Source organism: Hirundo rustica, chromosome Z, assembly GCF_015227805.2.
Source record: "Hirundo rustica isolate bHirRus1 chromosome Z, bHirRus1.pri.v3, whole genome shotgun sequence".
Classification (NCBI taxonomy): Eukaryota; Metazoa; Chordata; class Aves; order Passeriformes; family Hirundinidae; genus Hirundo; species Hirundo rustica.
Window position 1 is genome coordinate 34086719 of NC_053488.1, and position 24455 is coordinate 34111173.

At 35.4% G+C, this 24455-nt stretch overlaps 1 protein-coding gene across 1 annotated transcript in view; it reads left to right on the forward strand.

The window, feature by feature from the left end:
• The window catches only part of ADAMTSL1 (ADAMTS like 1), a 358154-nt gene that overhangs the window by 15961 nt on the left and 317738 nt on the right, over positions 1-24455 (forward strand). Inside the window, exons 3-4 of the mRNA XM_040090980.1 lie at positions 8795-8879; positions 11524-11643. Coding sequence (XP_039946914.1) covers positions 8795-8879; positions 11524-11643 — 205 coding nt within the window. The remainder of the gene's footprint in view (positions 1-8794; positions 8880-11523; positions 11644-24455) is intronic.

The following is a 24455-nucleotide window of genomic DNA, read 5'->3' on the forward strand; positions in this document are numbered from 1 at the left end:
AAATCAAACTCCGAACAGACACAAATTTTCCTGGTTTATCTAGATGCCATACCAATTCCAACAAGTAACTTCTTCCTGGGAGTCAAATTCAAATTCTTTGAAGTCAAGCAGGCCCTCAGAGCAGCATCGTGACAGGCATTTAGGAGAATACTGAGAGTTTGCTTGGTTGTCTGCTCTGTCTCCCTCTGTGCAGACTCTCTTGGCTGCTGAATTCTGTCTATGTCTCAGCCTTATACAGGTAGTTATCTCCTAGCAGCTGTTACCAGCTGCTGCATGTTACAATTTGCTGTATTTCTTTCACTAGTATATGCAATTATACAATTGCTTTTTTAGTTAAGCTGGACTTAACTAGCACTAAGTGTTTTAAACAGAAAGTTATGAGAAAGAGTGCTGAAATTTATTTTTGGAGAAATTTAGTTGTAATAACTCTAATAAACTTATGCTAGTATAGGATGTTACTTCATGCTTGCTAATCAAGTAATAAGATGCATTTTGAAGTGGGATGCTTCTTCTGAAATATGTATTTTCTTTTATTCAAAAGATATTTATGAGTAATGTGGAGAACACTGATGGCTTAATGCAGGAATTATGTCTGAAATATATAGCCTGATAATGGATGTGGCCTCTGGCCTTCAATTCTATGAAACTCTGAAAATGCTGAAAAATCACTTGCTGAGATTAAGAACAGCATCTAACACAAAACAAGTTTTGAGTAAATCTGTCACAAAAGGCATATGACTCATGTTTCAGGAAAGTCTTTCATTGTCTGTACAAACACAACACAGTGTAAAAGGGGTGCTGTGTTGTGTACATGGATAGGGAGACACCCTGCAACGCAAGGTATGAAGGGGATATTGGTGCACTGAATAAATAATTAGAAATTCCTGCTGTGATTTTAAAAGAAGCATTTTTGTTAAACAGGTGTACTTTTTCAGCTGGCAAAAATCAATAGTTTAAATGAAGCTGTTCTAATTTACTACAATTAGATATCTGGTCTGTTACTTGCTAACCTGTGTCAGATACCCAACCTTGCTATCATCATATTGAGAAATATTCAGATCATTATTTAGAGCATAAAGACCTGGGAGAAGTTAGAAATTTTGTTTGCAAAAGTCTGATCCAACTGACTTCATTGATAACACATGCAATAGTGGTATATTAAATATGAAGAGGTTAAAAAATGAAACCTTCACTCTTATAAAGACACACTTTTGTCTTTTTTAACCCCCAAAGGAAAACAAAAACCACAAAACCCCTCCTACATTCACAAACTATTCAGAACGAAAAGGACTCTAATGTTAATGAAACCCATCTTACCACTGTCAGAAAGTATCACAAATTTCATGAAGAGTATTTTTAAACTAAAATACAATTTAAATAAAAAGACTCCTCAGTTTCTATTAATCAACTCTTCTTTTAAAATGACAATCACAGTGTAAAGACATACAAAAAAATCACATGCCATGGAGCTACTTATTCTCATAATTGTCCTACTGGATGACTTAATATTTCACAGACATAAGAAAATCATAGCTTCTATTTCAGTATTTTTCAAGCTGTCACAAAAGCTTATGCATCTGGTGACAAAGTACAAACAAAACCAGTCATTGTATTGATAGAATCAAAGATAGTTTGGCTAACCAGCCAAGAAAGAGCATACTGATCTGGAATAAATGGAGTATGCAGTGCTTTGTTGCAAAGAAATTAAGTCACTGAAACCTATCTAATTGAATGGCAAGTCATAAATATAGCATTACTACTGTTTTCTACTACTTTCTTAGCTATTTTAAGTGTCTAGTTGCTGTAAATACTGTAACATTTCATTAACAGAAGATACTATAGAGGGAATAAACATTAGTTATTCCTGAAATTCTAGTTCCTAATAAAGTAGAGGTGGTCAGAGGCATATGACAGGACAGGACAGGACAATAATAAACAAACTATTGTATTCATAAATAATCCCATGTAAAGAATTATGTTAATTTCCTTATTTTGCAATAATATGATAGAGATTAAAAAAAACCCTTTTCACAGCCTTGCATTGTAAGTAGTTGAACTCCATATCAGTAAGATTTGAGACAATGTCCAAAATTCAAGTACTGAAGAAAATGTGAAGATTATAAATGTGAAGTTTTATTTTCAGAAGGAAAATACTTAATGCTCAGAGCTTCCAGGAAGTTTGATGAAGTGCTTCTGAAGAAATTGCCAGTTTCTTCTTCCAGAAGAGAATTCAAGGAAGCTGAGGTGATTCCATAGATGAAATGAAAAAACCTTCTGAGCAATGGAAGAAAAACAATGGCTTCTTTAAATTATTCAGTCTCTGGATTAAATTAGATTATCGATTCCATTATTTTCCTGAATGCATATTTGTAATTTCTTATTTCCTCACTTTGGGAAAGTTGCATTATTATAATTTTTTCTAACATGCTCAAAAATAACAGGATAAATAAATGGTGATAATTTAAATACAGTTAATTGTGATATTTGTTGCAAAACAATGGTAAATCTTATTTTATGCTTACTTTCATGCCAGTAATAATTTGAAGTCCGTTACTGCTGATTATATAACATTTGGGAATGGCTGATCTTGCTAATCTCAGATGATTATTTGTTCATGCACTTTGACATAGTTTGTGGTCTATTCTGGCCCTTATGAAAGTACTGCAGATCACTGACAAGGTGCATTGATAAATGAACATACTGAGGCTTGTAGAATGATTTCTGAAGATGTTACTCATTCTAAATTCTTGCATGTCACATACTAGTTCTGGCATTTAAAAACTGACACAACTTCTAAATAACTACAGCTGAGTTAATGATTCCATACCTGTTCATGGTCAACCAAGTAAGGCAGCAAAAGGAACAGCAGAAAATTAATTCTTTGGACCTTATCTTTTGGTTTTGTTTAATTTTGTGTCATAGAGATTTGTGTGTCTGCTTTCAAGTATTTTGAATAACAATATTTATTTGGCTTGTTTTGAAAAGCAGATCTGTTCAGGCCTTGGACACAATCTTGCTCAAATCACAGTAGAAATTTGTTTTTTACAAAATAACTTCCATGAAGATAAGAGAAGCTATACCCATCTAAATATCTCCTGTTTATCTAGTAAATTAAAAACTAGGTAATGTTCTGAATTATAATTTCATCTCTTGTCATAAAGATTTTTAACCTTGATGCATTTTGTGTTAATTACAGACAGAAAGAGGGTTCTAATCAGCAGGATTTTAAAGGAATTCTATAGTTTTGGGGGTTTGCTTCCATGGTACCTCACCTTTTTTATCCCCACAGTCTGCTTTTTTTTTTTCTTTTCTTGTTCTTTCTCCACTTTCCTATTCCTTTTTTTTTTTTTTTTTTTTTTTTTTGTTTTGTTTTTTGGTTTGTTTTGGTTTGGTTTCGTTTGGTTTTGTTTTGGGTTTTTTTTGTTTGTTTGGGTTTTTTTGTTTTGTTTGTTTGTTTTGTTTTTGTTTGGGGGGGGTCTTTTTTTCCTTACGGTTGCTTGGCAGCAGGATAATTACTGTGGTTTTGTGCATTTTAAATTTTTGCCTTCCCATTTAATAGGGCCGTATTGGCTTTCTCTCTTGTTAGTACACTGTGGGTCAAGTGTAGGCGTGTGCATGCTTTACAAATTTATCCCCATCATTGTTAATGTCTGTTGAAAATGTTAGTAGCTGGTAGTTTTGTCTGAGGGACACTTCAAGCTGTAATTCCCTGGTGCAAATCACTTTTTGTTTCTTTTGTTCATTTATAATGAGAGACTGAAATGGAGCTTAAATAATTGCTTCAATGAAAACATTAACCAGACTCTGCTATTGAGGTTGTTTCAGAACTGAAAATAACTAGCACAAAGCCACATTTCTTTCACAGAGCTTTAAAAGAAGTCAGGATATTACCATTAAGATAATAATGAATTCAGTCTCTGTGGAAAGGCAAGGAGGAAAGAAAAAAAAAAAAAAAGATTAAATATATTTCAAGACTAGCAAAAAGGTTTCTGGTGGGAATATTTCACTGTTGAATAAAACATTCCCTTGGGACATACATTGCTATTTAGGCTTGTATTTTAAGGCACCATGTGAGTACCTTCAGAGAAGCCAAAAAAGAACATTCTTCTCTCTCTAAAAATTCTAAACCTACAAACCCACTACAAACAGCAGCCAACTTGCTAAGACACTGGCTGTTAATTCAGAAACTATAATTTTATCATTGTTTGGAAATGTTATCACTGTTTGGAAAGACTGGAATCAGAAAGCAATATTGTTGATAATCAGATCTCAGGAAAAATTTGGTTTCCATGGGGGTAAAGACTTTTTGTTTCTTTGTTTCTCTCATAATTTTTCCTGCTCAGGACACGTCCCAATCCTATTTTGAGCTATCAGAAGAAGATATGGCAGTAGTTAATCATGTTGGCTTAGAATAGATTTAGTTCATAAACCTAGAGAACCCTTTCTTCCAACTGAAAGATGGTTAGCAAGCTGAGAATCAAAGCCGTAAAATCTAAGGGTTGTAAGGCAAAAATGAGCGATTATCTCTCTATGAAAAGAAAAGCTGTGAAACTAACTTGTAAAAGTTACCTTAAAATGAACAAATTCTATATGAACAAAGAGAACTTCCCTTCAAACCTTACTTACAGAAAAGACAGAAAGAAATATGCTGACAGCAGTTAACTTAGGCATGGGACAATCTCTTCCACCTTCCGCAGAGGTCCTGAATCTTTGCCAAGGGTGACAAAGAATTGAAGGTGAAGAACTGACCACAGTTAGTCTGCTGAGAATCTGACCAATTTCTTACATCCTCTCTATTCACTGTGACTGCATGAGAGTTGTGTGTACAATCATGTGAGTTTTCTTCTGCCCTCCCACATGGTAATAAATATTTTTTGGACAGTGACCATTCCAGCATACCAGTAATAGACAGTGACTGTCCAGCATACCTGTAATGGAGAGACTCATATGAAAACTAACTACACTCACATGAGCACATTTTTCACAGGACTATGCACTGGGAATGGCACAGGACATTAAGCACTGGGAGCTTAATGCCATCACATGTGGATGACCTAACAAGCCCAAAATTTTCTTTAACTTTACAACAGTGGCTTAGAAGTGAAACATATCATCTTGGCTAACCTCATAAAAATGAAAGAAAAATAAAAGATTTGTTGTTTTGTCCTTGTTGTTTTGACAAAATCATTTGCTTGAACTAATACAAAGAAAATTAAATTTCATGGAAGGGAAGGAATTTTCCATGGGGAGAACAGTGATCTTCACAGCTCTAGGGTGCAATCTGTGAAACAGAAATGACAAAAGAGAAATAAAAATCTAAGCTAGAGCTGTTGCTACTTCTGTCTAAATATCAGATTTTTACTTTGGATTCTACTTTATCTCTCATATGGATTCTTTTAGTTTTTGATTTAAACGAGAGTTGCCTGCATGACAGCAAACACTTAAAACTTTAAACCCTTTTACAAATGCATTGACACAGTCTCTCTGTTCACCTGAATCTGCATTTTCCCTATGGGGACCAAGAAAATTAATTTGGAAAATTTTGAACATTTCTGAAACATATAATAGGGAAACATAACACTTGGATAATTATGTTCTTAATTAAAAAGGGACAAGTAAATCCTTTAGGATATCTTTTGGGTGCTTGTGTGCTAAAAATCCCCAGAATGCTGAATAGATTTTAAATTGTACATAGCTTTCTGGGTCTCCATGGAGGAAAGAAAATTGTTCAGAATGATTAACAGTGGCAGAATTGGGCAGTAACGATTCTGCATATTTTAAATTCTTACATGGACTTTGGTAAAGACAACAGCTTTCAGAGTTTAGATTTGAAGCCAGACTATAACTGCTTCTGAATTTAAGACTTGGTATTAGACTTGTACCCCTCTCTACCTACCCCTCTTCTGATTTCATTTTGGAGAATAAAGAAAAAGAAAGTTTGGATGAACATTGCAGCACATAACTGTGTCAGTCTAAAGCAAATCTTAATGATTTCTTATTTCAGAATTCCCAACGAGATTTTGTTTAACAATTTCTTAAGACAAGACTGGTAAGAATCAAGTTTATTTGACAGCTAGCAGCTACTTATACACACCTTAGTTCTCTGGGAAACCTTTCTTTCTTGCATGATTGGCAGGGCTGAAGGATGCAGTGAAGTTTTTGTCACCCATATAAGAGTGCGGCACTCTTGGAAGTGTGAACAGTAAAGTGGAATGTTAGGTTTGATGGTGAGTAATTCAGAGTTGAAATAGATACACAAGTTGGTATGATGTTTTGACTGCAGTTTAGTCTAAAAAAGTCAAAGTACAATAACTCGGCTTGTTGAAAGCCTGCATTTCTCATCCCTACTATAAATGTCATTGCTACCTTTTCTGATATCTAGTACCTTAAATTCTGTCATGTTTCCTGTTTTAGTTGGTTTCTGTCAAGAAATTCAAGAGATTCATAGTGGTAGTTAGCAAAGTAATCCTTTTCTCATTGTCACAACACTGTAGGCTTCTTGATTAAAAAAAAAACAAAAAAAAACAAAAAAACCCACAACCACCTTAAAATAATCTGATTTTTTAGACAATTGTATAAGAAGTATTTTTAATAAACAAGTATTATTAAACAGAAGTAATTTTTTTGCCTCTAGTTTTGATGTTAATCATAATCTCCTGTGTGCTTTAGACTTTGAAAACGCAAAATGCAAAATGCTTCAACAGAGCAACTGTCACCTTGAAACTACTCATGGAATGGGCTTAAATGATTAATTATAAATATTTGAGGACACATTTGATATTTCTGCTGTGTAAGTGAGGTACTTTGAAACTCCTCATCTATGCTTAAAAGGTCATATCAAAAGTACTATGATTATTTGCATCAGATTCCAAGCCTTGTTCCAAGTGTTGTTAGTCTTGTGCCTTGTTAATTCAGCAAAATATTACTATTACACCTTGCTAACAATAATTATTAGTAGTTTATTTTATTGCTGGTCACAGCAAGATTAATGGAGCTCGTTCCATGGTGGGACACTAATAAAGTGCAAGAAAACTTTGACTGTGTTGGCTGGGATACATCCTTTCATCTGTGGTTTTGTGTTGGGTCTTTTATTTTCTAATTATTTGTCAGCATGATTCCTCAAAGGTTTCTGGCATATGGACTGACACCACTGGATCAAATGAAACAATTTATGCTTTGTATTGATTTAAGAGAGATAGAAACTGAAAAGTTAGGAAAAAAAATTGCTTGGGCATTTGCTGGAATTTTATCTCATATTAATTTCATAAAAGGTTCCTTTGCAGTTGAGCAACTGAATACCCAGATATCTTCCTCATGCTGAAAAACTTCAGTGATATGCATTTGATTTTCATGTGCACTAATGAAACCTCATTTACAATGTTGTTTGCAAATTCTTGAAAAGTAACATATTGATGTTTATGACTGAGGCTGCTAAAGGTCAAATTTCTGTCAGGCCACTGTTTCTTTGCATGGTTTGCTTACTGTTTAGGAAAGGCAACTTTGGGGTATTTTGGGGGCTATTTTCTAAGATTTTCTGATCATAAACTGAATGAAGATAGATGACAAATGTGATGACTGAGTTATGATGAAAATAGGTTTCCTGAGAGAATGAAATGGTCATATATATATATATACACACACATATATATACACACACACACACGTAGCCAAGACTTCAAGGAAAACTTGAAATATGGAAAACAGATCTTCAGGACATTATTCCAATTTACTGACACTCATTTTTAATGGATGATATTTGATGTATGGATCTTTGATTCCAGCTCTCTCAGTAAGGATGAAGATAGTCTACTTGAAGTATGTTTTAACAGATGATGTATGAGTTAAAACTAACTCAGAGTGAGCTATTGCTCAAAGTAGAAAAATATATTATATGAATCAGGCAAAGAATAACCTTCTTTAGATGACCACATACTTTCAGTCCTCTTCCTTTTTTTCAAGATTTTGCTAATATTTGCTAAATCAGAAGAAAAATATTATTTTCATTCTTTGTTTATTTTCATTTTTTCATTACTGCTCTTCTGGGTCTTTTATTTCTCATCTTTTTCTTCAGCTTCAGGATCCCAATGTATTTTTCTTTTTTGAATACTTAACTCTGTCCCTTCTTTCGGAATAGTGCCTCTGACATCTATTTCCCACTTACGTATCTAGAATTAGTCAGAGCATTAATGTTGATGTTGTAGACAGTTAAGTTTTAAAGATTAGCAATAACTTATTGAGATTATTGACATCACATTTGCATTTTTTATCAAGAGATTTCATTTATTTTGGAAAACAGATTGGAATTTTGAAAACAGCAAACTGACTGCTCTTATAAGGAAAAGAATTTTTGGAATCTGGGTGTATTTTTATAGTAACAAACTAAGCAAAATAGGAAGGTGAATCATTGGTGACAAAGTGACTCTCTACATTGTTTGTAATTTGACTTCTGAAACTAATAACACAGGGATCTAGACAGGCTACATTGATGGGACAAGGCCAATGGTATGATGTTTAACAAGGCCTGGTGCTGTGTCATGCATAAGTACCCTAAGAAGCACCACAGGCTGGCAGAAGAGTTGCTGGAAAGCTGCCCAATAGGTAAAGGACCTGGGGTGCTGGTGACAGTGGCTGAACATGAGCCAGGGTGTGCCCAGGAGGCTAAGAAGCCCATTGCCATCCTGGCCTGAATCAGCAACAGTGTGGCCAGCAGGACCAGGGCAGTGATTTTCCCCCTGTACTTTGTGCTTGTGAGGCCACACCTCAAATTCTGTCAGTTTTGAGTCCTTTGTTACAGGAAGGACATTGAGGTGCTGGAGCATGTCCAGAGATGGACAGTGGAGATGATGAATGGTCTGGTGCACAAGTCTCATGAGGAAAGGGTTAGGGTAGCTGAGGGTATTCAGCCTAGATAAAAGGAGTCTCAGTCTTATCTCTTCTCCAGGTAACAAGGAATAGGATAAGAGGAAATGGCCTCAAGTTTTTCTGCGGAAGATTTAGATTAGATATTAGGAAAAAAAATCATCACAGAAAAAGTTGACAAGCATAGGAACTGGCTGCCCAGGGACATGCTTGAGTCACCATGAAGTATTGAAAAGCCATCCCTGGAGGTATTTAAAAGACAGCTGGATGAAGCTCTTAGGGACTTGGTTTACTGGTGGACTTGGCAGTGCTGGATTAATAGTTGGACTAGATGATCTTATAAATCTTTTCTAACTTAAACAATTCTATAATGTTATAATTTTATCATTAGATTAGATTGTAAGTGATTAAAATCACAAGCAGATGCTATTTTTCAAATTAAAATGAAAGTACAAATTTTCTTTCTTGAAATAACTTTAACTGTTTGAATAGTTTCTGCCAATCTTGAGTTAAAATATTTTTATGAAGTATGACCTATTTCAAGAATATTTTTATTTGCAAGATAATGATTTGTCCAAAAAGAATACATGTCTGTAACAGAGCTTCTTTGTCTTTGGGGCATATGCACGTTTCTTCCTCAGACACCCCTGAGGATTCTTCATTGTTATGACTCAATAATTTAAGAATCAAATCAGTGGGTGAATCTCTCAATATTATCCACAAGATGGGAACATAACTATAATTTTTAAAAATTCTACTCCTGTAAAACCATTCCTTTAATGGGATGGTCTTATTCTTCTTGTGTTCTTTCTTTAAAAAAACAAAACAAAAAAACAACAACAACAAAACTAAACAGCAGAGGATCTCAAAGCAACTGGAAGAATTAGATGCCGTCTATTTCACAACTAAAGGCAAGAATTTTACATCAAATAAAACATCTATTACATTTAGCATATAGTTAAGATAGGAGCATATAGTTTGCATCAAGGGATATAGGAGCATATAGTTTGCATTCAGGGACTCCTAATACTTCCCATTACCCACTTCATAGAAAGATAATCCTATACCCCCCTGTAAGTTAATTAGATAATCTTCTTCTTCATCGTTATAATTGCCCTATCTTTACAGAAGCTCCAATCTCAGTTCCTAGCTAGCAGGGAGGATTGCCTCCTCTAAAAAAGTAACACCAACTCACTTGTAGGGAATGGAAGGTAAATCCATGCTTCATTCTTCCTCTGGACACTACAATGTCATGTTACTCACAGACTCTTTGAACTTCTCTGCTAGAATAAGTAGGGATAGCTTAACTATGGCAACTGGCTATACAGAAGGATGAATAGAAGAAATAGTCATAATAAAAGCAGCAGACCATGGAATTTCTTCTCAGTAAAAAGTAGTAATTGCAGCTCTTGTGAGTAATAATGGTCCATTTATAAGTACTGTGCTTATCTTAGTGAGGGAATACTATATCATCTCTTCGTCATTATAGTAGATCATAGTAACATACATAATATCCATCTATGAGATAGATAACATAAACAGATACCTTTTACTTTTCTGGGACATAAACCATAAATACATAAAAATATTCTTACTTAGTAATTTTGATAAAATATACTGTTGTCTCAAAATGAATGGCCTTCCAAATAAGTTGTGAAGTGCTGGCAACTGACAAATCCACTACATTTCCAGAGATAATATAGTCTCTATTCCTGGTTGTTAACAAACTTTATGGATAGTTCACCTGTAGTGGAATTCTTTAAAGTCAGTCTAATGACACAACCATGTTCTGACATGTTCCGAAACCCTCCCTGGTACCTCACTGGTTTCCAAAACTTTAAATTAATGTTATGCTTGAAAAAGTTCTTCGGCTTGAACCACCAAAAAAATGGATGTAAGAACTCAGAGAATGTGGATTTGTTTTCATTATTTATTTCTAAAATCTATAAAAATGTCATAATTGTACTTAGGACAATTTGATAGTAATTGATTAGTCAACCACTTGTGAAACAACCTCTGTCTCAGGTAGCTTTTATATACACACACACACACACACAGACACACACACACAGACACACACACACAGACACACACACACACACACACACACACATATGCATATATATATACATGTATATATATGTGTATATATATGTGTATATATATTCTGAAAAACAATAGATACAAAGTTAGTTTAAATGGTTTTGAATGCATATGCATAGTGGAGTTTGCTAGCCAAAGTACTTCTAAATATTTTTTTCTGTCTTTTCAAAGTTTGAAGCTCTATCTTCTCATGACAGAGCAGTCAAAATGCTGCACAAACATTATCTGTTTCCTTAAATAAAAATACAATTTAAATATTAACTTTTTCACAAAATAGTTTTTAAACATTAACTGTCCTATAACCCCTAGATGTAAATAACAATATAGAAACTTCTTCCACAACAGAATTTAATGTAAATGGAAATTATAAGTGTGCTGACATTCTTTAAATGCATGTCCCTGTTCTCATTTATGGCAATGCTCTCTCGTTAGAACAAGTGTAGTGGTAGAAGACAGAGGACCAGTAAGTAGCCTTTTATTCTTCCAGTTGTATTTTTCTGGATATTAGGATCATGACAGAATTAAAATTTTGCATTTCCTAATATCATGTTTTCCTTCTAGGTTTTTGGAGACCAAAATCAAGGAGCAGTTTTCCTACGTGAATTTACATTGATTCGGAGAGAAAGTCTTCAAGATGATTTCCTATCTGATTTGCTGAATAACCACAAAACAGAAGACCCGGTAAGAATCATCTACTATTCCAAAACATTTTATGAAAAAATATTGCAGGAATATAGATTTTTGTGATAGGCCTTTCATTCTGCTTTATTAATCTATATAAAGTAATGGAATTAGATTTTTTAACATAAAAATGTTACCTTAAAAATATTGTAAATTCCATATAATAAAGACTTGTTCATAAGGTGGGTTCATGGGTGTTAATGTATACGAGTTTCCATTACTTAAAGACAAACCTTTTCAAAAGACAGACAGATTGGTCTTTTCCTTTCAAATGGTAATTTTTCTTATTCATAATTTTGGCAGTCTAAATTGTTACCACTGTTTGCTTTGTACACGCAAAGGGAAATTATTTTTTATTAAATATGAATGAGTAAAGATAAATTTATAGGTTATGTAAAAATATAATGCCTTGAAAGGAATAATTTTATTAAATCCACCAAGAAATCTAATAAATGGGGAAAATAGTTTTACAAAAGATATATTTTCACTCTCTTCTGTATATGCTTGTCAAGGTATTTATTTCAGGTCTGAAGGATTCCCTGTTTTCTAGCAGCTGATATTTTTGAAGAAAAGAACATAGGAGTAAATAACTTGCAACTCATGCTTAATCAGGCTTTAATATGAAATGAAACAAGCCAGTTGATTTAAGCCTGCAGCAAATTTTCCTGACCAAGATGATTAAGGGGCTAGACCATGTGTCTTACAAGGAAAGGTTCAGAGAGCTGAGTCTGTTCAGTCTTAAGAAAAGAAAATGGAGAGGGGACTTCATTAATATATACAAGTATCTGAAGGGAAGATGTCAGTGGATGGATCCAGGCTCTGCTCAGTTGTGCCAAGCAACAGCACAAAAGGCAGTGGGCACAAACTGACACACAGGAAGTTCCACCTGAACAAGATGAGGAACTCCTTTACCATTCAGTGACCAAGCACTGGAACAGATTGTCCAGAGCCGTTGTAGAGTTTCCCTCACTGGAAATGCTCAAGAACCATCTGGGAACAATCCTGTGCAATGAGCTCTGGGATAAACCTGCTTGAACAGGGAGGTTGGACCAGATCACTCATTTTGACTGCCAGTCTCACCTCTTCTGTGATTTTGTAAATTTTAGGTCTGGTATTTTCAAGGGCTGATGCATCTTGATGTCTAACACATTATGGTTTAACAGGAGCAGTGGCACATTAGATCTGATATAACCAGGAACTGGTGATGTATTTTAGGGATTAAATACTTTGTAGGATTAAGTTATTTATTTACTCTGTAAAATAGAATGATTCTAAGAATTTGTGTTGGCCCAGCCATGCTTAGCCCCCTTTTAATTGGGTTTTACCTTTCTTAGGTTATGTTTCTTCATGCATAAGGGAATGTTATCTAATTATCATTGGTGGAAGTGTTTGAGCTAGGAATTCAGAAGAATGGGGTGGATGTCTTTTGATAAGTCTTACTGTCCAGGTCAAAGAGAACAGTTAACAAAAGTAGTGAAGGTATTAAACAATCCACTTCATTTTTGCTAGCCCATCTGCTCTCAAACAAGTTGTCCTTCGTGCTTTCCTAATGCTAAAAGAAATCTCAGATTGGTCAAAATCAACCCTATATTCTACCATTTCGGTAATTTTAGAGCAGTTCCAGATTTTACCAAGCAACTGCTTTGCTGCTGGAATGCCTGTAATTTTTCCTCTTTAAAACCACTTATTTTCTGTGGTCCAGAGAAGAGAATGGCACTTTATTACAATTCTGTCAGTACTGGTACCAGTACTTGTGACTTGTGATTTGTTGTTTTTCTGAGTTGTGTTGGTTGTGTGCATGTTTATAAGTGGTTTTTTTGCACGTTCACACGAGCAAAAAGTACTCTGCAAAATATTAATAAATTTCACCTCAAGGCAGTGGTTTTTTTCCTTTCATTACTTTCACAGTTCCTCTGACATTCCTGTCCATCTTCCTTCTGGGCAGTTATGAGTGCGTGAGAACACACCTACACTGGATGCTGCCCAGAAAATATGGCTTTGCAATCTTCATTCACATATGATTTAAAGAACTTTACCATCCTCATTTCTCTGTGATACCATGTTCGACAACTGAAGCTCATAATGTTTTCTCTGCTTGACTGATTTGGTAGGCAAAAGGTAGTATGGAAGAACTTGAAATAACTTTTTGGGTTTTTGCCTGAAATGTTTTAAATTTATGTGACTGGTTCACTGGAGGCTATGTAGTCTATTTCAAAGACGAGCACTAGTTTCAGCCAGGGCTTTTCTTTAGCATTTATTCCAAATTTCTGCTTCATAAATACTAGTGAATTGGTTTGCCAAATCTCCATAGCATATACAGGATATTGTTCCTACTTTATAGATGTAGATTCAAAGGTTCATAGATAGACATTAAGGTCAAAAGTATCTACTTTTCTTGAGTTCTTTGAGACACAAGGATCCATATTTTTTTCAATTTACCTCACAGAACACAGCGTTAAGTTGAAGGGTAAGCTATTGACCTCAAATGCAATCCTGACTGCTCAGCATCTTTGTCTATCAAGCTAAAGATAGCAGGTAAGGCATCTACAAATCAAAGTATGTGATTATTGAGGTATCAAAAAAAATGCTATAAGTGGTTCAAGTGGAGTGATACAAAAATTGTTATAGAAGCAGATATAGAGTATAATTTTCCAGAAAAGAAAGTACAAACTGTATTTCAGGGGATTCTAGGGATTCCCAATCCCTAGGACCAATACTTTCTTTCCCGTAATTTCAAGTGAGATAATGGCATATCTAATGAGAAAACCAATGTAAAAATGTTTTTTTTTTAAAACAAACAAAGCACAAATAGCCTTTTTTTCGTAATAGTTCCCCAATAAATCTCCCACCCTGGTTCTTTTCAGAAGTTCTGTAATTTACATAAGGTAGGGTTTTCTGTTTGCATCTTTTCAAAACTAGTGTGCACACAGAGCTACAGTGAATGCTGGACAGCTAGTGTCTTAATTATTTAAAGTATTTAAATTTTGTATCTTCCCTTGATGAATATATGAACTGACTTGATGCTTTCTGAGAAAATTTGGGCTGTTGATCTATATTTTTAAGATGATTTCAAGTATGCATCTTCACTCCTTCAAAAAAGACCATGTTACCACTATTTTTGTGGGTAGCAGGGAGTATCCAAAATGATTGATTAACTTCTGATGTTGAAAAGTAATATCTCTGTAACTCCACATCTGTTTAGGCAAAGATATGTAAAGACCAGATAAGTCTTTAATAGTATGACAGAATGACCACAGGCAGCAAGCAGACTTACATCACTTTCTGGGCCTATTCATTAAAAGCTGTTGGCAATAACGCATTTCTCAGCAAAAGTTGGAGAGATCAAAAGCGCTCTTCTTTTCTAGTAACCATTTACTAAAGTAAAGATACTTAGTGAAGAAACACACTACCTGCTTGTAAGACAATTTTAAGCAATTGTTTGTAAGATCGCGTTAAAAAGTACAGGTTAACCAAAATATCTTTGATTGTGATATTCAGTCCAAAGAAAAATAGGCTTCCTATGTAAAGAATAGACATATTTCCCTACTTTCCCTTTCAATATTAGCACTAAACCCTAAGCTTATTGGTGTAGTTCCATCATCATTTTTGTCAGGGAGAAAATTACTAGAAGCCAGAGGAGAGTTTGTATTTTTAACATTTTCTGTCTGTTCCAACAAAACTATTCAATAGAAGCCTCTGAGGCATATTTCACAATTCCAATGTTATGGTGTTTTCCTATTTCTTTTGGGAAAAAAAGTAATGAAAATAATTTAAGAACCTGGGAAAAATAATTAAAAGTATAATTGTTTTAGACAGAAAACTTAAGGTTCAGGAAATTCCTAGTTTAAAGGATAGCTCAAGGATTATACTCCTACATTTTGGGGGAAGCTTCTATTTATGTGCTCCTGCAAGTCAGGGATGATACTTTTGGGTACTCAGGAATTCTAAGGTAATTCTACAAAAAGTATCTGTTTTACTGAGCAATTGTTTAAAACTTCAGATTAAATCCAAAGTTTTCTTTGCTGAGGTCTGCTTCTGAGATAAAGTTACTGAGTAGAAATTCTCTACATCATTATGAAGAAGAAAAGCAAGCCCTGTAGAACATGAAGAAAACCTAGATGTATATGCAAACTTCTTTTCCAGTTGATTCTGATATTTAGAATTTATTGCTTGTGCATTTCAGATGAAGGGCTAACTTTCAGAATATAAATATCCTGAACATTTTATTTACTCTCTTTTTCAGCTATATGTTTTTCATTTTTGTACTCTGAATTATGTGTGTTGTATTACAGTGTACTCTAAATATATTAGGTGTAACAGTAGAAGATCCTCAGCTTGTTGATTAAGGAATTTCCAAGCTTCTCAGCTAAAAATCACATATCTTTAAATGGTTATGCAATGATGTTGCAGAATCAAGATTTGAGCTCATCATGGATAGAAAATCACTAGACCACAGGTATTACAGGCGCTGCCTCCTGCAGCTGCTGACATGACAGATAAAGAAAAAACTTCGGATGATAGGAGTTTTCCTCTGACTAACATTTACCTTTTATTTGCTTTTTGTAGGTAGGAGATCTCTGGTGCAAGTTATGACAGTCTTATATATGCTGCTACTGAACCAATTACTTGAAAAACATTATTTTGTCCTGGCAAAACTATAATATTGACCTATGTATTTTGGAGTATGTCCTGGTTTAGGGCAGATTTGTGACAGAAGTCCTGAATGAGGTCCCTCTGGGAAGCAAACCCAAACAGCCCCTACCCCAGTCCAGGAAAAGAACTTTCTCAGAGAAAAGTGGAAAAAAATATTTATTTAACAAACAAAGTGCCCACAAGCATAAAGAATGAGTAATATGAAACAATAAACGCTCTCGTTACTCTGAAGTGGGATGGTAAATTCAGAAATTCCTTGCTGTGAGTAGCTGAGCTTGCTCAGTCTCTTATCAGTTCCTCCAGTGCTGGAAAATGCCATCCTGAGCCCCAGGGGACACAGGGGTGAGAGTCAGGTGTCTCTCTGGGTTTTTCAGTCCAGAATAGGTTTAAACAGTACCAATAAAAAACCAAACAAACAAAAACAAACAAACAAAACCAAAACAGTCCAGAGAGCTTCTCTGCCTCAGCTAGCAAAAATTCAGAGCAAAGCAGATCTCTGTGCCACTGCTTGTCTGTGCTTCAGACAAGGACAGTCCAGGAGCAGAAATGCAGAGGAGGGAATGATGGTCCCCAAACAAACTCCATGTGTCTTCTTTCTGCCCCTTTGCACTCAGAACTAGTCTCACAGCAGTGATTCTCTCTCCAAGATCCTGCTTCATGAGTCTCTGCTTCTTGCTCCTCAAGATTGTCCCTCTGTGATGATCCTCCCCTTACCACCTAAGCCCCTCTTTTATCTCACTCATCCTTATTGGCTATAGCTGTTACTCATCAGGGGCAAGGTTGTGCTGGTTAATTAACACAGCTGTTACATACCAGGGGTTACTTAGTCTTAAAGGTACAGAACTTAACATACAGCATAAACAGAACAGACAAGCAGGGATACAAGCATCAAAAACTCACCCCAGGACAGAGTATAAAGCAGAGCTGCTGTATTTTTTCCTTGCTCCCAGAGACCAGGAATAATTTAAGATTATTTTTTTTATTTTCTCTGGAAAACAATCCCCTCAGAAAGATCCAAATCACAAGTGTTTTGGAGTGTGTGTCAATTTTTACTTTTAATAATTACTACTTTTTTCCTCCAGACAAAATTGCCTTAAGATAAAAGTTTTTCTCTCAAATGTTCACCTGTTTTTAAAAGAGAAAGTATTTAACATGTTCAGAGAACCGTGGATCATCCAACACAAAAGTTAGGATGGACCATTGGCATTTGCCACTTTCCCTATATCTAAAGGTCTACAAGAAGTGGGATACCAAAAGATCCAAATACACTTCTGTCCATCTTTCTGACTGCCTCTTGATAATATTTACATCCATTTTAAAAAATATCACTATAGAGTTTTTGGATCCCTAACTTATCCTATATTTTTCTTTTAGAAAGCCCATCAGTGCACCAGTACTCAAAAAAAAAAAAACAAACCCCAAAAATTACATTCCAAAGCTTTGAGTCCATGCCAAAACTGTTGATGACTGAATTGAGTGCTGGTGCTGTGACAGGAGAAAAGGAAGCCATTTTTAGAAAGACTGAGTTGTAAGTCTTTACCACATTAGGAAGATGAAAAATTGGAATACAATCAAGCCATTGTTTGCATAATTATAGGACACTGTTTGATCTACCACAGTAATTAACAGAGTTATATTTATGCATATCTGTTCCAGACAACTGTCTTCTACAACTGAAAATTTTCCTAGAATCTCTCATATTAAGTGGCTGTTTGCCTCACTGAAGTATTCAAAGCCCTTTTTTCATTGCACTGTTTCCATTCTACGTGATTATAATTCAAAAAGCTAGTAGCTTTTTTTGCTCAAGTACAATGTGGATGCTCTCTATATGTGGAAATCTCACTTCTGTGCATTTTAATAGAAGTCTTTTGAAACATAGTGTAAGCAGTTCAAGAAGAAAATTAGTCTAGAATAGTTATTACAAGCAAAATCTATATAAGTCTAGCTTTTCAAAGCAAACACTCAAAGTCACTGTCTTACAACGTTGCTTCATCAAAATGAGCAATTCCTCTTTTTTACATAATTGAAAAAAAATTATATAATAGGTCCTATGGAATTTTTTAATTAAAAGCAATGGGTGAAGGGTAAGCATTAATTAAAAGAGTAATACAAAAGGTCTCTAGCAAGAAAGACAGGATACTGACTTGAGATATTCCGAACTTCCTCTTCTACCTGAGATCATGAATTTCACATTGAATTGCTCCACAGAAGACAAAACATGAGTGTTAAGAGCAATAACCTTTAACAGCAGATGATGATGAAATGAATGGCTCATTTAAATGTTTTGTAGGAAAGTACTCCTTTTTGTTGGACTTATAAGAATACCTTTTTCTACTGCTGTGCAAATGTTTGTGATTTTTTGTTTTAAATATTAACTGATCATGCTAGTAAAAAATGTGATTTAGGATTTAGGTAAAAAATACCTAAATGTTTTAGGTATTTGCAAATTTACCATTCCTCATGCTTTCATAATTCCGTGTTAGTGATGGTATATTTTTAGTGTTCTGTTAGTTTTCTTTTTTTGTGAATACATAATGTATATGCCATATATAGTGTCCTGGGGAGACTGTGTATCCCCCAGTCGTCTGTTGGGTGCAGGGGGGAGGGCAAGCGCGGTTTGTTTTTCCCCAGGAAAACTCTGCTCATTGGAGTGACCTTGAAGCGGGGGAGCTGGAACACGGCAAGACGAAAGAAGCTCTGTTGTTTTTTCCCGGGCAGTTATTTAGTTTAGTGCTAGCGTAGTTAGACGCTGTAGAATAGCTGAAGCTTTTGCCTTCCCCCCCCCCACCCCTTTTTTTTTTCCTTCCTTTTTTCTTTTTTGCCCTCTCCTCGGAACTGTTCCAACCTCTCCGGACTAAGGACCTGGGGAAGCACCGGGGGGCCTCCACAGGGGACCCACCCCACCAAGACCAGCCCTGCACATCTTCTTTTCTCCCAACGCCAGTGGAGACGGAGCAACGGAACACAGTGACTATCTTCAAGAGGAGACTTTCTTTCTTTAAGTTTGTTATCCCTCCATAAGCGGCACGAAGATCTTGTCATCGGGTATTGTGCTGGGAGTGCTTTGCCTGTTTAATAAACAGGTTTTTTCCACTTCTCTCTGAGGAAGTCTTTTTCCCGAACCGGTTGGAGGAGGGGAGGGGGGCCCCGTGGGAGGGTTTCTCCCAAAATCTGCCTGAAACCACAACAATAGAGATATGTAGACCTCTTTGTCAGGTGAATATGCCTATCTAGATGCCATGTTTGCAATACAAGTCTCAGCAGTCTGAAGTAATGTAGATTTCATAGCAAATGCTCACTAATAATTTGAAATAGACTAGAGAAACAACTTACAGATTATTCTTCCAACTTTGCTTTTTCAGTACTTACAAAGAGTGTCTTATGTTCTACAGCCTGAGATATCTTTAGGATCACAAGCTTTTCAAGAGGCTTCTCTTACTTTCCAGGTGTACAAAGCTTTCTCAGCTGCACTGAATATGGACATAGTTTGTGATGAGTGCTGCCTCTTGCAGTTCTAGGCCTGCTGTCCTCCACCCCTGGTTAATGCCTCTCAGCATCATGATAAATGGAAGGACAGGGCTCATTCACTAGGGCCTAGACTGCCTCCTGAATATGATGGTTGGACAATCCAGGCTAGGGAGCTGCAACTGTCTCAGGGAGTTAACACATCAAAGTCATTAGAGAATGTTAGAAAGGTTTAAGTGTCTTCCTTTTTGGGTCACACGAAATTATGTAAGAGTATTATTCCTAGAAAAAGTATACTAATGAAAAATCACTGTCTGGGTTCAGGGTCTAAATTTAGGTTTTGGACCTAAAAGTAAGTCTGTATGCCTGTTTATTTCCTAGCTGTCTTGTGGGCCATAGTGTGGCCTGATTTATTAAGTTGCTTCTAGTCTAGGACACTGACAAAAGGTTTTGGAAACTCCTGCCTCTGAACTGTGCAGTAATTACAGTGTCAGCAAGATGCACTAGTAATTATAGCATTTACACCAATGATCAGAGGCTTGGATTCTAGCATTTTCATTGCCAGTGCCATAAAATATGTTTCTCTTTCTCTAGGTTTCCCTTCCCCTTTATTTATTTATTTGTTTGTTTGTTTGTTTGTTTGTTTTATTATTTAATTGCTTAAGTATTTATTTAATGAGGATATTAATATGATTCTGTGATACTCATGGTTGCCATAAAGCTTTACAGTGATGACATTAAAGAACATATAGTTTTATAAATTACTTTGTACCAACAATGCTTATAGACAAAGCTCATACCTTTCCATGCTTATATAAAGAAATCAACAAGTGGGTTTGCAGACCTGAATAAACCCAGGTCAGAATCAAGTGCTTACTTGCAGAATTGTATTGTCATATTTACTCTGCTTCTAATATCTAGATTTAGAATTGTAAATACTTGAATACCTAAGAATGGATGACCACAGAATCAGAAAAAATCCTGAGTTACTCATCCTCCATTGCCAGATACTGCAATTTTTATATCATAATCAATGTGTTTAATTTATTGGCATTTTTGCATAATGTTGTATAATTTTCTTACTAAATTCTTACTTGAAACTTATATTCAAGTCAACTTCATTTTTGTTCTTCTGTGGCTTCCATAGCTTTTCTTCCTTGCTACTTTCAGATTAGCTGTGCAGGCCTGAATCCAAACAGGTTGTCCATACTCCACTGGAATTCATAACAAGATGTTTGTCAGTCTGATCATACAAGATTTTTTGCAGACTTTTGAGGAAGCAAGATTGTTCGTGGAGTCTGAACAGCAAGTTGATCAGAAAAATCTGTTACAGGATATAGGACATATAATATCCAACCTTGAAATGATAATCCAATGTATTTTTTCTGCTACACAGAGGCTGTTACTAGAGTGTGCTTTCAAAATAAATAAATTACTTTTTGTCTAAATTTGTACAATCTTTTATGCTTACCACATCTTATCCAAAAAGTCTTGTTAATTTGTCATTCTACGGAGTGACTACTGTTTGAATGAGAAGCCTATTCCTGTTCCATGTAGGTTTTCACTCGGTGTCATCCTTACCCAACCTCCTTCAGTAGCAATGTTTCTTCCCTCTTCCTGTGCTAGATTAGTGTGGGCTCTGAAACAATATTCTTTTCTGAATGTGAATATACTGTGATAGGTATTAATTATAATTCCTGTTTATGATGAAGATAGGAATGAATCTGCACTAGTATTAGAAGATAGTGAGGTTTGAACAAAAAGGAAGGATGGGGTATTATCCTTCAAGGAATTAATTTTTTTTCATGGTAGTACCTACCCCTAAGAAAATGCTTTTTTGTGCAGAGATGAGTTTTCCCTGGGCTTTCGTGTATCACAGAAACAGATCTGACAATTCTCCATGCATTGGCTTCAGTTCTCAGATGCTGTATACCTTGCCCACTGTGCAGCTTCTGGGCTAGGACCTAGGCCAAGGATTTTATTGAGAATTCACTGGTAGCAGAAGGTGGATTCAACGTGTTGCTTCACTTGTTACTGAAAATTCTAGATGTATTTTTCTACATGATGAAAATTTTTACTTTTTTCCCATCCTGTGGGGGGAAAAAAAAAAATCTGTTGCATTTTTGTAATGCAAGAAAGGTACGCCGTTATTCCTGTATGCATTGCATTGATTTTCTATGATTTCAACTGGAATTGTGAAAAAGTCGCTTACAGTTTACATTATATATAGAAATCTAAACCAATCAAATATATTATTTTTAAAATATATAATGAAATGTGCCTAAGGACCTGTGAGGGATACTGGGTAATACATGCTTGTTTAGAAATCACATGGTTGCTGTATAGCTAAGAGGAATTCACAGAGTTTGGAATATGTATGCATGATTTTTTTCTGCTTTCGGTTTTAGCATACGGAGAAGAAAATATGGAAGTGATTGATTGTGGAAGCTGTTCTGTGACATTTTTATTGTTTGATTCTGGCCCCTTCCACCCGCTCCCCTCCCCCCCCCCCCCAGAAAAAAACCCACAAAACCCAAAAAGAAATAAACAAGCAAATATAAGTCTATTTTATTCCTTTGTATTAAGCTGGTGGATTTGTTGGAAACCTCATATCCAAAATAGACCTTTGATGTAATATGGTCAGTAATAGTGAGTGATTTTTCAATTATTAATTAAAAATCACTTGCTTGTTGTGGTTTAAAAATCCAACAAGATGAATTAGCTTTAATAAAATTGTTTTAAAAGGAGCAAGGAAGGGAAAGAGAAAGAACTGTAAAGGGAAAAGGTTGTCTATTGGGCAGATATTTGTTCTGTCCTCTTGTTTCAGAAATGGCTTTTTTGAACTTCAGAAAATACAGCTGCAGTTTAATTTAAATTGCTACTGTAACAAAAAATACAAATTTATATTACAGCATTATATTTTCAGTTACTTAATGCATCTATTTGAATTGTGTTAAAAAATGGACTTGCAGCTGTATTTTATCGCATCCACATTTCAACATACAGATGAAAATCTCCACCATTCTTATATGAGGACATAGCTCAGTCATTTAGTTTTCTTCAGTATCTGTGTGTTTAAATGTCCATGAGAAACCAAAATAATAGCCAATATCTTTTTTCTTAATTTTTATTTTTATATCCTTTTCATCAGTCTTGGCATAAGAATGGAAGAAAAATCACTTCAGCATGCCTCACAGCGTCTCCTCACAAGGCAAAGCTCAATCCCTACTGCCTTGGTGCTTCCTCTCATCTCCAGCCAGCTTGTGGATGTCTTCCCTGCATGCAGGGTGATGCTCATGATCTGATGTACACAGTAAAGAGGCAAATCCCTTCCCAGGCTCTGGGCTGTATCCATGTGCCCAAGCAGTACTGTCCCCCTTGATGCCCATGTACATGGATGGCCACTTGCTGCCATCTGGGGCCATTCCCCAGTGCCCCAGGCTACACTCCACCGGGTTCTAAGTTCCTGGGAATGACATTCCTGTTGGCAAATCTCTGTCATGGTCCTTTTGGTTAGCTGGCATGCCCTTAACTATAAACACTATTCAACAAGAATTGTTTTGAATGGAAATAATAGTGTCCAAGGTAGTCATATGAGCAAAACTTTGCTGTCCACAGAAGGTACAGTAGGAACAAACATGAAAGTACAGTCAGGCATGAGAGATAATTAGTTGTATAGTTATGAGTCACTTAAAATCACAAAATTGCATCAGGAATTTAGTTGGTTTTGCAGGCTGTCATATCTAGGTGTTAACTAGTTCCTAGAAACTGAAGGCTTCAGTATATTTGTTCTTCAGGAGAGCTGCAATGTAAGCAAAAGTAATCACCAGCAATGATTCTGTACAAAATTATCTGCAATGGAAAATGACCTCGCATATCAGATCAACCATCTCTAATACTTTTTCCCTCATTAAGCAACTAAAAATCAGATTTCCATTAACAATTATAATTATTGGAAATATTTTTCTTTCCTTTTTTTGTAGTTTCTGTAGATGTGGTTAAGTGGCTTGTGGGTCTTTGATATTATTTTAACTAAAAAACATTGCTTATGATAACAAAAAAAGCTTTTGACACTATCCTCAGTGGCCTTGAGGCCTATGGTAAAATACGTTGCTTGTCTGGTAGTGGTTACAGAGCGCCATCAGGCTGACATCATTCCATTTAATTCCATTCCATGTTTGAGGAAGACCAATTTGTTCTTAACTTTTACCTGAGCTCTGCAGAAAACAAAAGCTCTCTTATTCAGTTGTGAAATTCCATTGTAAATGTATGATTGTCAACATATTTGTAATCATTACTTGAATAATACTACTAAAATATTGTAAATACATGTAGAAATTAACTCCTCTTTCCTGCTATATTTTATTTACATTAATATCAGTTAAACCTGGTTTAAAGTAATAAAAAGTACACTCCTCTCCCCAAATTTTATTATTAATAGCTTCTCTAGAAATCTTTTCTTCTTCCTCTTTCTTTCTCCCTTCCCCCAGTTCTTAAGTCCTTCTTAAAAATTTCAGCATATGTTATCCATTTTTTTTCCCCCACTCTGGATATCGTTGAACTCTTTTTATCCGCTATTTCTTCTCTTTTCCTTCTTAAGAGGTCATCTAGTTCTACAGGATAGAAATAAAGTGAGATCTGTGTTAACCAAGTCTTGCCATTTTCCATATCTGGGGTTTTTTTTCCAATTATTT